General features: G+C 45.9%; 1 protein-coding gene across 2 annotated transcripts; it reads right to left on the bottom strand.

Moving 5' to 3' along the window:
* LOC111971610 (transmembrane protein 125) lies at positions 1-9,742 on the bottom strand. 2 transcript variants are annotated; one of them, XR_002878276.1, is made up of 3 exons: positions 9,325-9,742; positions 749-2,463; positions 1-391 (listed from the first exon to the last, which is right to left on the bottom strand). XR_002878276.1 is itself a non-coding variant. In XM_023998466.1 (2 exons), the coding sequence occupies exon 2, from the start codon at positions 2,154-2,156 to the stop codon at positions 1,476-1,478; it is 681 nt and encodes a 226-aa protein (XP_023854234.1). In that variant the 5' UTR covers positions 2,157-2,463; positions 9,325-9,742; the 3' UTR covers positions 1-1,475. The 2 variants fall into 2 exon arrangements, 1 of the variants encoding a protein (XP_023854234.1); XM_023998466.1 differs by having other exon boundaries at positions 1-2,463.
* Positions 9,743-10,768: the final 1,026 nt, after the last annotated feature.

The following is a 10,768-nucleotide window of genomic DNA, read 5'->3' as shown; positions in this document are numbered from 1 at the left end:
GAAAATTTGGGGTATCTTTTATTTTTATTTCACATGTTGCGTTTATATTTTTGTTCACTATACAAATGACTCATGGTAGCCAGATGGCCAATTGTGCCAGGTTTGCCTATGAGAAAAGCTAGCAGATATACATTTTAAACCTAAGGTCTAAACTGCCAGTTTAAGCACAAGTTTGTGAGTATGGACCCCCTATGGCCTAAAAGGTGGACTGCACCTGAGGGTTTAGCTCTGTCTCTCTTTCTCTTTCTCGTCTGGTTGCTCTCATGTCGCTATATTGTACTGTTTTCTCTTTCTCGCTTCCTCTCCCATCACTGTTTCATGGCTGTCGTCTCTCACACTCGCGGTCGTGAATGCACAGACCTACTTGGCACCACCACCTAAAGAGCATGTCCTGCATAGCATTGCACAGCAGAGACAGAGAGAGACTTCAGGTCAGAGAACAGTCCCTTGTCAATGAGGGATTACAGCCACAGTCGCTGCCGCTGCTGTGTGTGTGTGTGTGTGTTAGAGGGTGGTAAGGGAAAGCCGTACTGGGCGATGCCAACCCCTTACGATCCACAGCCTGCCCATTGTCCATTGGCCTGGCCGGCCGTCGGTACAACAACAATGGCCGCCTCAGTGACCCCTATTGTCTCTGAGCGACAGGCAGCTCACATGCACTGCCTGATAAGGAGTTGCGAGGGCCAGACACACACACACACACACACGCAAACACACAGATGCTTTGTTCAATTAAACCATATTGTACCATTCAACCAGGCGACAATGGCATTCTCCTCAGATTCCTCGTAGAGTTGCAAGGCCTTTGACTACCCAACACAGCTGTAAACCTGTGACATAAAAAGGTGACAAAATGTGACATTTATCAGGAAATCACTTCGTACAGTACAGTAACCTGTTTACATTATTCTATGACATGATTATTCCATACAGCAGCTTTTTCACCAACTGCTTTGTAGTGGATGATACTATTACATTAGACACATTATGAATCTGAATCTTTGTTCTGTGTCCGGGACCAGTGTCTGTGTCACTGTCATTCTGTTTATTTCACATTATAGAGAGTAGTGCTCTGCTGGGGTTCCATCTCATAAAAGTAATTATCCAAGGACGGCCCATGCTTGAATCATTAAAATAAAACATGTTGTGTAGACACAGCTCTCTATCCCATATTGCAATTCATGGACCTGCAAAATTGAATTGATACTTAGTTGCTCAAAGGCAGCCACTTTGCTCAAATGCCATTTTCACATGTGATGTCCATTGGTCCCTCCCAGACAGCAAGGTGGATGTGGCCCACGTTCACACCAAATGGGGCCCCAGCAATTACAAGCCCACATACCTCAAGCCAGAGCTGACCAATAAGCTCCAACCCTCCCCAGTGCCCATATATGGATAAGATCTGGGCCATATGAGTGTTGCGGTCATCTGCTGTTTTGGGCTACCTATCCCATGCTATGTCTCTGGTGGTCAGGTCAGATGAGGTTAGCCAAGCTCGAGGTGGTCTCCCTCCTACCTTGGTCCATGTGTCGTCCAGAGATAGTGAACACCCCCATGGCCCTATCCCTGAAACTCTGTCCCGGCCACGTCCTCTCCAACAGGAACACCACCCCCGTGTACACTCCCACCCCCACCACCGCTGACCCCCCTCCAGCTAACAACACCACCCCAGAGATGTACATATCATTAAGGGCTACGCCAGGCTTGGGCATGTGGTGTTCTAGTGCCAGCTTCAGCAGTACAGCCCCACAGACCACCAGACACAGCCCTGTGATGAGAACCACTAACAGATCCGACAGCCCTCCGCTCTTCAGGATATCGATCCGCCTCCGGCTGCGGACGCAGTTCATGTCCTGCACGGCGGAGCTCAGGAGCTGTTTGAGGAGGACGGCCAGGGCTAAGAGACACAGAGCCATGCCCGCTCCCATGCGCCAGTCACTAGAGAAGCTGGTAGTGGTGGAGAGGAGGAGTATGCCCCCCAGGCCGCAGCCCAGGATGAGTAGGACGGCGACGGAGTAGCACAGCAGAGACTTGGCCGGGTCGCGGAACCACCACAGCTCTACCTGCTCGTCCAGTATGCTGCGCTGGATCTGGACCGGGTCAGGACCAGCCGGCTGGTCACCCCGCATCGGGGGGAAGTCCTCCAGCTCTGGCATCCTGATTCTCCCAGCCTGACGGCCACGCTCGACACTGCAGAACACTAACAGGACACAACCTGGACCACTGGTATGCTCAGTGCTGGGTCATAGTTCCTTCTCTCTGAAACTCTCAGTCCTCAGTGAATCACAGCAGCCCTTAGTGGATCGATCACTGGGCCTCTCTCCGGATCACAGTTCCTTCTCACTGGATTACAGGTATTATTTGTGGATCACAGGGTCCCTCATGTAATCCACTGCAGCCTGAGAGGACAGCCCGTCACTGAACCCTCAGAGCTATGGGACCAGGATGGAGCCTGATAGATACCTGGGGAGAGGAGAGACAGGGAAGATAAGAGCCACCTGCTGACATGCACGCACACACACACATACACACTGCGGCATATGCCATCTTTACAGCAGCTGTAAACAGTAGAGCTCCTGCCATATAAACAGAGGTAGCCTGCAGAGAGAGGTGTTTGGACTGACTGAAACCATACTGCTGAAATGGCAACCTGAAACCCCCTCATTCTCACTCCGCAAATTTGTACAGAGGCAATCAGGTGAGACCACTATCAGAGGCTAATCGAATAAACAACACACACACACTTTCTATTTCGCATCTCTCTCTCTCTCTCTCTCTCTCTCATACCATGGCCTGTCATCTTTACGGTTCACTCCTCCTGTGCATGCAGACCAGCACCCTGAAGCTATGTCTAGTAACCCAGCTCTCGTCCTCCGTGTTGTGAGCAACCTCTTGTTTATTTCCCCGGGGGTGATGTTTCTAAGACAGCGGCGCAAACGACAAAGGGGCTCAAGTATTAATCCCCTTATCAATAAGCTGTCCCTGTAGTCCCAGCGACTCTCAAGGTTACACCGCAGACAGCTCGTCTTTAAAAGCCTGTCGGCGTGTTCGCTATCAAAGTCAGCAGCGCGAGCCGAGGCGCGAGCGGCAGGCCTGCTTACGCGAACCCTACCTGTCTGTCGGAGCTGAACGGCAGCAGGGTGCGATGAGCCCTCGTCACCAACACACAGGGACTATCGCACTGAGACAAGGTGTTCACGTGAGGTGTGAAATGAAGGGATACTTAATTACACAGAGTGCATTGTGTTTATTGGAGTCCCAATGTTCAACGTGGTTTCAGTTCATAACTGTGAGGTGGATGTGTGTACAAGGTGTACACAGTGTGTGTGTGTGTGTGTGTGTGTGTGTGTGTGTACTGTGTGAGAACGTGGTGTGCAGTGTGTGGGAGAGAGGTGTACAGTGTGTGTGTGAGTGTTGTTGAGTCACTAATTAAATCCCAGCAGGTTTTGAACTGATGCCACTGACAGAACAGGAATAGAAAGCAGTAATTGAGGTAGCATATGAGCTGGACAAAAACAATACTCACACACCTACACCTCACACACCTACACATCTCTCTCCCTCTCTCTCTCTCTCGCATGCACTCACTCACACACACCTATACACATTCTACTCTCCCTCTCTCTCCCGCTCCCTCCCTCCCTCTCTCTCTCTAAGCCTTTCTGCCTCCTCTCTTATCACAGCTGACCTCTCCATCACATCGCCCAGATTACACTGACCTCAATATATATACCTTTATCATCTGCTCCTCTGTTTTCACTCCCTGTGCTCTACTGTAGTCTCTCTTCCGTATTTTCTAGCAGACAGGTGCAGACAACGGCTTCTCCCGAACGTCTGCACCCAACAATGTTGATGGTAGTTCTGTGCAGTGCAGCATATTTCAGTTATGCAAATGTTCCCTGTGATAACGATGATGAAATCCCAGAGATAACCGTAAGCCTTGAAAATCAGTTAGTTCATGCCTTTTTGGTTCCGAGTTTTCAGCCTGAAGGTCAGTCTGTCGGTCGGCTCGACAGAGAAGCTGTGCTTTTCTCCAATTACCTGCTACGCTTTAGGGACACTGTATTCCCTCCTCTGTTATTTGGCCCTGCTGAATTCATCCCACCAAGCCATTAGTGTCTAATTTTATGTTGAAGTGCTCTTCTGTTTTTTTATTTTTATTTTTATTTTTTTATTTTTTTCTAACAAGAGTCGGCCATTATATGGTAATCAGTCTGCAGATCAAGTATTAATGGGTTCAATATAATAATAATGTCCAGTAAAGAATAAACACAATTGTGGTTGTTTGACTTCTGTCTGGAGGAGATGAGAGCCAAGGGAGCCAGAGAGTTGCAGAGGTTTTGCTTTGATCTGCAGTTAAACTGCAGAAACTGCTTCTACCTCTTTTCTCTTTGCAGTGTCATTTGACCTATGACCCGTGACTCCGATCCCTTCAATCAGCAAGGGTTTAAAGAGGCCTATAGAGCTCCCAGCAGCACTGAGCCTGAGCTTGGCTGTGGAGTCCGTTTAATAATTCATCCAGGCCTGAGAGGCCAGGCCAGCCAGGAGGGAAAGAGGAGAAGTCCCAGACAGGATGAAGTTTCACTGGCTTTCAGCAAACTAATGTCATACTCCTGCACTGGTCCTGGTCCATCAGCACATTCTTATACAGTCTAAACAGGCATGGAATGGAACGCCTAAAGAAAAAGTCTGATGGTGGTGAAATCTCAAAGGCACAAATTAGCCGGCGACAAACAAAACAGGGACCTCACCGAGGTCCTGCTGTGTGAATGTGTTTATCTGAGGCCCTTGGGGAGGATGTGGGGCTAGGAGTTGCCGTGGCGACGGAGCTCCCTCCTCTTCCTGTTCCTGTCAAAGGGCGATCTATCTGTGTCGGTGTGGTCCCCCGCGGGCGAGGAGAGGGGTCAGGGTTGGCACCATATGTCCTTGTGGTGGGAATCAGTGCCAAGTGCCATGGGGGCCGGGAGGCTGTGAGGCTGGTGCTGCTAGGGGCTGGCGTCTGGGGATGAGGCTGGGATGTTCTGGGTAGAGGTGGCGTGGTGGGTGGAGTGAGGGGAAAAGAGACAAGGAGGGATTGAGGGAGAGAGTGAGGGAGAGATGAGAAAGGGAGGGGAGAGGTTAGTAAGTACACAGAGAGAAGGAGAGCGGGAGGGGAGAGGTTAGTAAGTACACAAAGAGAAGGAGAGGGAAGGAGAGAGAGAGAGATGGAGTGAGAGAAAGAGACAGAGAGCTTGTGAATGGTTCTTTATTCAGGCCGCGTCTCTGTTCCTGTCACTTTCCAGTCAGGGGCCTGGGGACCCTCTCTGTGCCTAGGCACAGTGAGGGGACAATGGGCTGACTCACTGCCTGTGTCTCGATCTCCTTGTCACTGTGTCCTCCTTAGACATCCGACCATCAGACCCAGGATGCCTTCACTCAGCAATGAGAGAGGAAGGGAGATATAGAGAGATGTAGCGAGGTTTGGGAGGGCAGGTTCGGTTCAGTTAGGTTTAGTCACACCACCCCAAATTTGCTTTAATGCTATTTTAATTGGAGACTGTCAAGAGACTCGTACAAACATATAACATGAGGAAAACACTGGTATTTCCAGCCTGCTGGTCTCAGACACCTGGCTCTAGCTCTTCTGAAAACTGGATGGAGAAACAACAGAACACAAGCACACGGTAACCATACGCCCAATCATAATCCTACCCCAATTCTGAACAGCATTTCTATCTTAGGATGCAGACTGTTTCCTCTCTCTTTCTGCGTTGCTTTGTCCTAGCAGCCTGCCTGATAAACTCCCTGTGTTGAGTCCATGGCCCCAGTATGCCTGTACTGAGCACAGCTGCAATATTAAACCACTAATCAAATCACCAATTAACATGCACTCGCGTCTTGTCTCCCTTGCCTTGCTCAACTCCGCTGACAGGAAACTGGTTTACCTATTTGGTTTTTTTGGTTCACCTTTATCTCAGTGTTGCTGTGTGGGTTTAGAGGCAGCCTTCAGCATATTTAGATCTCCCTGCTCTGGAAAACAGGAGACTAACCTACAACCTGATTCTCACAGGGTTCCAGGCTGCAACCTACCTAACACAGCACAGGCCAGAACACAATCTGTGTCATACACATATAGTACCAGTCAGTTTGGACACGCCTACTCATTCAGGGGTTTTTCTTCATTTTTACTATTTTCTACATTGTAGAATAATAATGACATCAAAACTATGAAATAACACATATTGAATCATGTATTAACTAGAAAAGTGTTAAATAAATCTAAATATATTTTATATTTGAGATTCTTCAAAGTACCACTGATTGGCTCAAACACATTAAGAAGGAAAGAAATTCCACAAATTAACTTTTAACAAGGCACACCTGTTAATTGAAATGCATTCCAGGTGATTGCCTCATGAACCTGGAGAATGCCAAGAGTGTGCAAATCTGTCATCAAGGCAAAGTGTGGCTACTTTAAAGAACTTCATAAAATATATTTTGATTTGTTTGACACTTTTTTGGTTACTACATGATTCCATGTGTGTTATTTCATAGTGTAGAAATGTTGAATGTAGAAAATAGTAAAAATAAAGAAAAACCCTGGAATGTGTAGGTGTGTCCAAACGTTTGACTGGTACTGTACATCTGTGACACACACACATACAGTTGAAGTCGGAAGTTTACATACACTTAGGTTGGAGTCATTAAAACTCGTTTTCAACCACTCCACAAATTCCTTGTTAACAAACTATAGTTTTGGCAAGTCGGTTAGGACATTTACTTTGTGCATGACACAAGTCATTTTTCCAACAATTGTTTACAGACAGATTATTTCACTGTATCACAATTCCAGTGGGTCAGAAGTTTACATACACTAAGTTGACTGTGCATTTAAACAGCTTGGAAAATTCCAGAAAATTATGTCATGGCTTTAGAAGCTTCTGATAGGCTAATTGACATCATTTCAGTCAATTGGAGGTGTACCTGTGGATGTATTTCAAGGCCTATCTTCAAACACAGTGCCTCTTTGCTTGACATCATGGGAAAACCAAAAGAAATCAGCCAACACCTCAGAAAAAAATTGTAGACCTCTACAAGTCTGGTTCATCCTTGGGAGCAATTTCCAAACGCCTGAAGGTACCACGTTCATCTGTACAAACAATAGTACGCAAGTATAAACACCATGGGTCCACACAGCCATCATACCGCTCAGGAAGGAGACGCGTTCTGTCTCCAAGAGATGAACGTACATTGGTGCGAAAAGTGCAAAAGAGGTACAAAAGTATCTATAGCCACAGTAAAACGAGTCCTATATCGATATAACCTGAAAGGCCGTTCAGCAAGGAAGAAGCCACTGCTCCAAAACCGCCATAAAAAAGCCAGACTACGGTTTGCAACTGCACATGGGTACAAAGATTGTACTTTTTGGAGAAATGTCCTCTGGTCTGATGAAAGAAAAATAGAACTGTTTGGCCATAATGACCATTGTTATGTTTGGAGGTAAAAGGGGGAGGCTTGCAAGCTGAAGAACACCATCCCAACCGTGAAGCACGGGGGTGGCAGCATCATGTTGTGGGGGTGCTTTGCTGCAGGAGGGACATGTGCACTTCACAAAATAGATGGCATCATGAGGTAGGAAAATTATGTGGATATATTGAGGCAACATCTCAAGACATCAGTCAGGAAGTTAGCTTGGTCGCAAATGGGTCTTCCAAATGGACAATGACCCCAAATACTTCCAAAGTTGTGGCAAAATGGCTTAAGGACAACAAAGTCAAGGTATTGGAGTGGCCATTACAAAGCCCTGACCTCAATCCCATAGAAAATTTGTGGGCAGAACAGAAAAAGCGTGTGCGAGTAAGGAGGCCTACCAACCTGACTCAGTTACACCAGCTCAGTCAGGAGGAATGGGCCAAAATTCACCCAACTTATTGTGGGAAGCTTGTGGAAAGCTACCTGAAACATTTGACCCAAGTTAAACCATTTAAAGGCAATGCTACCAAATACTAATTGAGTGTATGTAAACTTCTGACCCACTGGGAATGTGATGAAAGAAATAAAAGCTCTACTAGCTCTACTCTACTATTATTCTGACATTTCACATTCTTAAAATAAAGTGGTGATCCTAACTGACCTAAGACAGGGAATTTTTACTAGGATAAAATGTCAGGAATTGTGAAAAACTGAGTTTAAATGTATTTGGCTAAGGTGTATGTAAACTTCCGACTTCAACTGTACATGGACGCGCACGCTCCTTAAACGTCACGCGTTCACTTACTATTCTCTCTCTCCTTCTCTCTGTTTCTCCCTGCCATACAAAAGCATGCATTGACCTTTGCTTTGTATGGTAACTTTATAAAAGTGGAGTCATCGTCCATGACATAGCTACATCCTAACAGTGTTCAGAGGTTGGAGGACAACACTAACACTGTGGTCCAAAGGTTAAGGTGTGATGTGATATTGACAGAAACAAGTTACAGTATAGGCTACTTCCTGGTTCACTTAAGTCAAAACACACTAGACAATTCAGTCCTGTTCCACCCATTTGGTCTGTCAATAAAAGGTTCATATTTATTCAGCTATTCCAGTATGGCATAAATGTGTCTGAAAACAGACGAGACTAAATGATTTGCATCATATGTAGACTGAAGAATGGACAGGATAAGGATTATGTTTGTTTTTTAAACTCATGACTGTAAAAATTTTATCATAAGGTCACTGGTCTGCTCACACTATTTGTTAATGCACTAATAATTAAAACGTATGTCAAACAGCTAATAACCATGATGAAAGTTTTAGAAATACCTTTATGAGGGGGTGCACCAAGCAAGTGACCAATTTCCCACTTAACATTTTTTGAGGAATAACTCAATTATGAGCAACAATGTATTTTCCTGGGAGATAACTTTCAGGAAAATAGGCTTGGAGTGTTTCAGAAAATACATCGGGTTATTTGAATTCAATGTGCTGCAACTGCAGTGAGCTAACTCTCCAATGTAGCCTACTCTGTGATGATTGTCTCATGAGAATGGTGACATGGTAGACATTTCAATAAACATACAGTAACACATTTCCTAAGGCTGTCATAAAGCTAAATAACACTGTCATATGATGAACTCGTTCACCTCTAACTGGATAGTTACAAAATGGGAGATAGGCTAGTCTATGCAGTGGTCTGACTACTTACTTCAATTAAGTAGCACAGAAAGGAACTAAAGAGGTGGATCGATTAATATTATAATTGAAATTTACAGTGTGCTTTTGGTCATTTGACTTGATTTTATCAAAACGACTGTGTGATTCATTCACTGTCTGTCTGGCATTTATATTCAGTACGTTATTTACCTGTCCGTGCTGCTGACACGTTCCCTGTCGCTCTTAATCCCCGTTTCTCAACAGCGTGAAACGGAACCGCTCCACACACAGATCTGCGCTCGTGCGCCGGGAGGTATTTCCAATTCCCAACCATATGCCGCGGCTAATCTGGTGCGTGCAGAAACTGTTTGAAGCAGTCTCGTCTCTATAATCAACACAACTCTGACTAGACTACCTTTCTGCGGTGTGGAGCCACTGAGGGTGATGAACGTGTGTGCCTCTCGCTCCCGGAACAGTGCTCAGGTCGAGCGGACTATCCTGTTGTAGGTCTGGTCACAAGACGCCGCAGCGACACCGGTTGGGAGGCGAGAGCGGATCGGGCTACACTTTCAGACACACTCCACGTATGCAGTTATCCTACTTGGGCTACAGTGCAGCGCGCGACCTTTCGCCGACGTCCCACGGGGAAAGCCCGCGCTCTAGCCTTGAATTATAACCACATCTCATGAAGGGGGGTGTGCATGGTTGAGATAGCACGGAGCAAACAGACAAAATGGGATTTTCCCAATACTTTTTTCAGGGCCAGAGAATGACAGGCATATCGTTTTTGCCATATCCCATTATTATGGTTGTAGTAAGAAGGAATATCCTTTCACCGGGCAGCCCCGTTAAATATGCACACCACATGCATCAATCAGAACACAAATAGGCTACTGACAAGCCTATAAAATATTGAATCAATATGCTGTAGACTGTTTTGGATTAACAATAAACAACATTGTCAATTGGTCATGTTAATGAATCGTTTGTCATAAAACATTAATCATTTCCAGTCAGACACAATGGCTTATTGATTTGATCCACCCTGACAAGAGCAGCTTCCATTCACCTTTGGAAATTCCAATGGGCCCATCTCATAAAAAAGAAAGAAATACAATTATATAAAAACTCAAATATTAATTATTGTACTTTTTATTTCCAAGCTGCTTAATTTAAAAGAAATCATTATTACTTCTGCTAAAAGGCACTTTCAATATGTCAAATTGTTCTTTATATTCAGTTTATTATGATGTGGAGGTCTTATACTGCATGGGTCTGTGTGTTGGGTTAGTGGTAGTGGTGGTGAGGAGGTTATGTATTGGTTTGGAGGGAGGGTAGCTTGGCAGGGGAGGGGGATCTGTAGTGGGGGTGATGGTGGGTATGTGTTCGTTTGGAGGGGAGGTAGATTGGTGGTGGAGGGGTGTCTGTATGGGTAGCTATGTGTTGGTTTGGAGGGAGGATAGCTTGGTGCTGGAGGGAGGTCTGTAGGGGGGGTGGTGGTGGGTATGTGTTGGTTTGGAGGGAAGGTAGGTTGGCGGGGGAAGGGAATCTGTAGGGGTGGTTATGTGTTGGTTTTTACGGTAACGTAAAAAGGAATACCCTTTCACCGAGCAGTCCCGTTAAATATGCACACCACATGCATCAGTCAAAACAC

This window comes from Salvelinus sp. IW2-2015, linkage group LG13 (genome assembly GCF_002910315.2).
Source record: "Salvelinus sp. IW2-2015 linkage group LG13, ASM291031v2, whole genome shotgun sequence".
Classification (NCBI taxonomy): Eukaryota; Metazoa; Chordata; class Actinopteri; order Salmoniformes; family Salmonidae; genus Salvelinus; species Salvelinus sp. IW2-2015.
The sequence above is the reverse complement of the archived record's forward strand: the minus strand, read 5'-3'. Positions and strand labels throughout refer to the sequence as shown.

Coding starts and splice junctions, on each gene's coding strand:
- LOC111971610 (XM_023998466.1), bottom strand. CDS start 2,156: ATGCCAGAGCTGGAGGACTTCCCCCCGATGCGGGGTGACCAGCCGGCT.